The 6656-nt window shown below is 38.1% G+C and overlaps 1 protein-coding gene across 1 annotated transcript in view; it reads right to left on the bottom strand.

Moving 5' to 3' along the window:
- Window positions 1-668: 668 nt before the first annotated feature.
- The window catches only part of TNNI1 (troponin I1, slow skeletal type), a 44436-nt gene continuing 38448 nt past the window's right edge, over window positions 669-6656 (bottom strand). Inside the window, exons 7-8 of the mRNA XM_077481476.1 lie at window positions 2208-2318; window positions 669-821 (exon numbers count right to left, since the gene is read on the bottom strand). Coding sequence (XP_077337602.1) covers window positions 2211-2318 — 108 coding nt within the window. The 3' untranslated portion in view covers window positions 669-821; window positions 2208-2210. The remainder of the gene's footprint in view (window positions 822-2207; window positions 2319-6656) is intronic.

Here is a 6656-nt window from a genome sequence, read left to right as displayed (position 1 = left end):
GTGCTCTGGTAAGGAAGGGGGTAAAATCCTCTGGGGCTGAAGTGGTTAAATTACTTTTTTTTCCTTTAGAAATGTCATTTTGCTGTCAGACTGTTCTAAACACGGGAAACATGCGCCACTTTACAGGCATACTGTAGACACCCCTCAGGTACGAAATTTAAGGGAATATTTCACTTTTATTGTTTCACTTTTAGCATTATTAAAATCACTGCTCCCGAAAAAACTTCTGTTTTTAAAACTATTTTGTGCCTTGATACATGTCCCCTGGGGCAGGACCCAGGTCTCCAAACACATTTCATGGCAAAGAACTTGCATATAAGCCTCCAGTGAGAACTTTGGATTTTGCAAGTTCGAGCCCCATTGACTTCCACTATTCCAGCATATGTGATCTGACAGGCATTATTGCCAGTAATAGCGCTGCTTTCCATTTGCATTAGCGCTCAGTTTCTGAGAGTTGAAGTCATTTTGGCCTTTTTTGAATGCTATTTTTTGGTACTGCAGGATAATTTTTCGGCGTTATTGTAAATGACCCCCACAGTGTGCTAAAAGGTGTCCTTTATCATTTCAGAAGGTTGTGTGGTATATAATGGTAATTAATAAATATGACAGTGAACAGAGAGGGCTATTGATTACAAATTATAAGTAACATATTAGACCAAGTAAAAACGTGACAGACACAGATATAAATTTATTGAGGTGTTTTTGAAGTTAAAGCCACTGGAAATTGACACAGCAGCTTCAGCTGCAGGACAAAATCTGGAAAATAATGTTGCAGATAAAACAGCAAAGTGACATGAGTTGAAGTAGATATTCACCTGATCCTGAAAAAAATACAGAAGAGATCAGATACAGCAATCATGTGTTGATGTTATAGTCGTTCACGAAAAATCAATGATTATATTTTAGGTTTCTATCCTTTTATTTTGCTCCTTCATCTAGATCAACATTATAAAGCCCCATACACACTATCAGATTTTCTGCTGATTTGTTCCTTCAGATTTACCAAAACCATATAATATGAGGTCAAACCTTAGGAGTTTAAATTTGTATTTAATCAGGCAGGCCCTTACACTACATGGTTTTGGTAAATCTGAAGACAAAAATCAGCAGAAAATCTGATAGTGTGTATGGGGCTTAACAGTGAATTAAAGGACCCCGCCAGATAGCAGAGTCAGTTCCTGGAATAAATTCAGGAACCCCAGCCGGAAAGCACAATAAGTTCCTGGTCTCACATAAAATCTTCTAAATGCACTGTAGTATTGAAATATAGCCTGCTCAGGTAACCACCTCAACCTGCTGAATGGGTGAAGAAGGAGCAGCAGCACACGGATGAGATCAACACTCAGTGCTCTTCTGCTCTCTGTGTAAAGGCCCGTACACACAATCTGACTTTTTGACAACAAACATACAAATTAGCCGTTTTAAGGCAACATCCGACTGTGTGTACTCTCCATCGGACAAACTTTTTCAGTTTTCATCTGACTTTTGTTGGCTGTGCGAACAGACAAACTTTCCGGCAACAAAACGTCCGATGGAGCAAAGTCTGATCATGTGAACATAAAACCATAGGACTTTTGTACAAAGTAAAAACATGCATGCTCAGAACCAATGCAAAAGATCAGACAGCAATACAGAAGTTGACCAAAGGTGGCGGTAAAGTGCAGAAAAACCACATGATTTGTGAAAGTTGACTGAAACAGTCCTGCCATGTGTATGCAATACAAGTTCACGGCCGACGCCCTTTGTACAAAAATCCACGGGAAAGTTTGTATAAAGTCTGATCGTGTATATGAGGCTTTAGATGTACTGACCGTGCACAACAAAGGGTTTTCATTTTGTATAGTAACACTACTATTTATGCATTTAAACAAGATTATAACTTCACATATTAAATCTTTACACCCACTATTTTTATCCCTTTTAGGTAACCCTAATACAATGTATCCCGCAATATATTGAGTATATGCATACACATACACATTGTGGAAACACATATTATTTCTTTGGACCTTAAGAGAATTATGGATATGCATCTCCGAATTTAAGTTGTATAAAGCACATGTAAATAGGGAAATGCATATATATATTTAACATAGAAAATTTGTTGGGCCTGAACTATATACATCTATATTTTTTTTAAATATTCCTTTTTACAACACACAAGACTACTATAAGCAGATAACATTATAAACAGTTACAATGCATACCTCTTATTGTGTTGTTGGGGATTTTGCTGCATCAAACATCTTCTTTCTGCCTTCCATACCTGACATGGCCTCTACATTCTTACGCCAGTCACTGACTTCTACAGGACGCTCCTGAGAGGTGAAAACATAACATTTTATACATTAAATACAGCTACTATCTGCTATGAATAATTTATAAGGAAACGTAAAATATAGTATAAAGAATTATGTAAAACCTGGCACCATACTTTACACCAAGAAATTACTACTGGCAGGAAGTAGACACAAAAAGTAAATTTAAAATTAACTTGAGATCTGAAAAAATGTTCAGTGCACTTTTTGCAGTATTCTCATTCTCAAATCTTTCGTTTTTTTGATAGTAAAATGTAACTCTCATTGAATACTTGGTTTTTGTATTTATCGATTTGTATTATCTCCATATCAAAGAAAAAATATCATGATGAATGCAAGGCTTACCAGAAATAAAATGAAAGACTTTGCTCCTATACAGCTTTATCTTTCTCCAGCAAGTAAATTGCATAGAACAATAAGGTTGTCATTGGTATATTGTGCTGCCTCAACGGGCAATTTATATAGTATGTTTTCCTAACCATTTTCTGTGGATGTTTATATTTAGTTCACATGCTGCCATCTAGTGAGCTTTTGTGGTAATGTACTTGTTTTCTCAAGTTTATTTTCCCTTTTGTTATGACACATTTCCCTTATATGTAATGCTCCACCCTTCTTCCTGTGATTGTACTTCCTGTGTGATGGATGCAGCTACAAGCCACATGTAGCGGGCACATGTATTCTGCAAGGACAATATCATATTTGACCGCATAAATACTACAACCTGTTCATCTGTTTGTATCCTGTCATCTGCGGTGATCTAATGTTCAGAATAAAAGCATATTGTGAATTTGGTGAGTTCAAACTATATGATGAGGATTGTCCTCAGTGATTATATCTTATACAGGCCAGGCATAGAGGTCTCACAAGGGATAGTCGCTTCACAACAATCTGAGTCCGAATATATATAGATAACTGGAGAATGTAAAAGCATATCAGAACAAAATGTTAACTGGGAAATGATCAGAGATCAATAATATATGCAGTTGTTGCTAGAAATAAGTTGCTACCCAGAAACAAAGTAAAAATACAGGGCAATGTATGATGAAACAAAAAACAAAACAAAAAAACAGGGATTGTTACTAATCTATACAAAATAATACCTAATATTAAAGTGGAACAATGTACACATTCTTCCAAATTGTTTACTAAAAAAAGTGAAAAGTCTTGATTGCTTCGGTATTCACCCTGTGTGTAAAGAAAGTGCCTGTATGTAAAGATTTCAGAACACATTTAAAAAGCACCACAAAGATAAAGAAGCTATCAAAACATGTCCTGGATCAGGATCTGGAGAAGCACCAACTCAGGTTGAGGTTTTAAAAAAATATACCAAATGTTGAAAATCCTCCAGATCACCCTTATTTTATAATATATCCATTATTAAAGATCAAAATAATACTACTTGGAGTGGAGTTCCAACAACATATGGCACTTTTTATAAAAAATCCTTCCATTAGCAGCATAGTCTTCTAACGTGGCACTTATTTGTCTTCTAATTTTCAGAGCTATAATTTAGATTATATATAAAAACTTACCTTATATTTCCTCTTCTTGTGCGTTCTCATCTTGCTTATGGGCAGGCGAAGCCCACAAGGATATTCCTCCGGGATATGGAGCTGCTGAATAACCAGCATGCACCACCCATTCTCGCACATTGCGCAGTATGGACACATCGCAGAGCTGGAAACATGATGCTAGCCCTTAGCGCTGCCCACTGACTCCTGGAAAATGATGACAAGCATCTCCCAGGAGCACTAGCAAGCACAGGTCCCGAGGGAAATGACGCCAGGTGCTGCAGAGAGGAAGTGGCACAATACAAGGGACCCCATAGCAACAGTGCAGAAGGGGTGATAAAATAAATTTAAGTTTTTGCTGATGCATAATGCTGTTGATTTCTGCAAAGCTGATTTTATGGATGGAACTCCGCTTTAACGCAGCCAAGGTTTTGGCCCCCCATCCTCTGGAAACAGGAGGATTAATGAAATCAGACATATAGAAGATTTGGTAGCCTCTTTAAAAGACTATTTTGAAATTTCTAAATAAATTATACTACTGGGTAGACTACTGTATATTCAGTCCAATGATTAACTCTGCAATCCATGAATTAATGCCAGTGTCATGGAAAGCTTGTCCATAGTACAGATGCCGTTTTCAGGTGCATACATGCAGATGTTCACAGACATGTGCAGATGCGCAGCCTTACATATGCAAGAGCCTGTCACCAATACTGGCACCAAATGGCTTAGTTAAACAGAGCTTCAGCACTGGCTCATTGCTGTTTGGTCTACAGCGTTCTGTGAATGTGTTCCTGATTCCTGTACTTGACCTCTGATCTTGACTCCTGATAATCCCTGTCTGCTCCCTGCCCTGACCTGGGTTTGTCCCCGAATTCTGTCTCTGCCTTCTTCTCTTGCCTGATCCATTCACCGTTGCTGACATTGGTCTGTGACCTGACAAATCTTCTGTCTGCTGTCTATGCCTGACTTGCCTGCCCATTGCCTGACCCTGCATCCAGCTCTTCCAGCTTGCTACAGCTCCTAAAATCCTGCACACCATCTTCTAGCATAGTGCTACTTATCAACAAAGACTGGAAAACTTGTCAGAACTGAAGGCAGGTCTACAGTAAAACCCTCTTCAGTTTACAGAAGACCTGCCACTGGAGTGAAGGTTTACCTTCCTCTAGGATAATGACTAAACATACAACCAAAGCTGCAGTGAAGTGGCTTTAATACATGATCTTAAATTTCTTGAAATGGTCCAGTCAGAACCTAGACCTAAACCATTTGGAAATCTGTGGCAAGGCTACCAGATTTGCTTTATTCTAACTTTTCAGAGTGGTTGGTTCACCAGCACAACATACTCACATACTTTAATTTCCCCTTCCTCCACTCTTTTGTTCTCTCTCCTATTTCTCCCCTTCTACCTTACCCTCCATCTCTTTTACTTCCCTAATGATTCTCAAAATCCTTTTTCTTGTCAAAAGTACACACTGTTTAGAATGTTCAGATATTTGGGGGAATTTCCAACTTTAATATCACTCCAATCTATAGACCGCTAGTACATGCTGGAAACTCCTAATACTATTATAATGCTATCACTTTGTGCTCATGTGCCTACCTCATTTACAGTTTTACTACATTGCATATGTGTCATTTGAATGTATACTTTGCTTATCATCCCTTGGATCCTTTTTTCTACCCTATTAAAACCTTCAATAAAATGTTGTTGCATACAAAATCTGTGGAAAATTTCAATGGGTATCAATACTTTTTTCAAGACACTGTATGTATATATATATATACATTTTGCATTTTTAGGGCCAGTTCACACCACAAAAATGCGTTCCAGATCAGTTTTCGCTTACAGTTCACACCACTCAGTTCCAGTGCGTTTTTTATACAATTTGCTAGGTTCCAGTACAGTTCTATGCAGAAAAAATGCAGCACACTCTACTTTTTTTCCTGCACCAGAAACTGACCGGAAAAAGACTGCACTGGTGTAAACTAGACCCATTGGAATAGGCAAAAAACACTTCATGCATTTTTAGTGCAGAAAAAAGCGCACAGAACTGCATCTGGTGTGAACTAGAGAGGACATTTTTCAAGCTTAAGGGCTGCTCTCCAAGATGTAGACTGGGGGGAAGACTATCATCGAAGAACACAGATGTATGCAAACACACTGCAAAATACATTCTCACGGGCATACGTTTACAGTGGTTGTAAACCGATTACCTACAGGTAAGCCTAGATTAAGACTTACCTGTAGGTGCAAGAAATATCTCCCCAACCTAAAAGATTTAGGAGATATTTGCAGAAATAGTAGCAGTGATGTCTATGGCTCATGCGCCATAGACATCGGGTGCAGGCGCACTGTGCGTGTCGTTTCTAACGGTAATCATGCCGTTAGTGGCGGCACCAGTCATCGCTGCTCTGGCCAGTCACAGCGCCGGAGCAGCGATACCCAGAAGACACACTGAGTCAACATGTCAGCAACGGAAGAGATGAACGAGGGTCGTTTCGGGGCTTCGATTTCAGGTAATTAATTCATAACGAGCTAGTATGCTATGCATACTAGCTCATTAGGCTTTTGTCCTGCAGGGTGTTTTTTTATTTTTTTTAAGAGAGGGTTTACTTCCTCTTTAAAATGCTTAAAATAAAATCTACGTGGCTCATGGTCAGTTAAAATAGTTATAAATTTTAAGAAAAAAGGCATTTAAAAAAATATAATAATGTTGGAACTCTGCTTTAAGACCAGTAATATCTTGGTTATATTTATGTGATTCCTCATGTTATAGCATATATTTAGAAAACTGAAAGAAATTATTAAAATATATTAACAGCC

The sequence above is a fragment of the Lithobates pipiens genome, unplaced genomic scaffold (genome assembly GCF_037356315.1).
Source record: "Lithobates pipiens isolate NorthernLeopardFrog02 unplaced genomic scaffold, aLitPip1_a1.2 Scaffold_16, whole genome shotgun sequence".
Classification (NCBI taxonomy): domain Eukaryota; kingdom Metazoa; phylum Chordata; class Amphibia; order Anura; family Ranidae; genus Lithobates; species Lithobates pipiens.
This window is presented reverse-complemented; position numbering and strand designations above follow the sequence as displayed.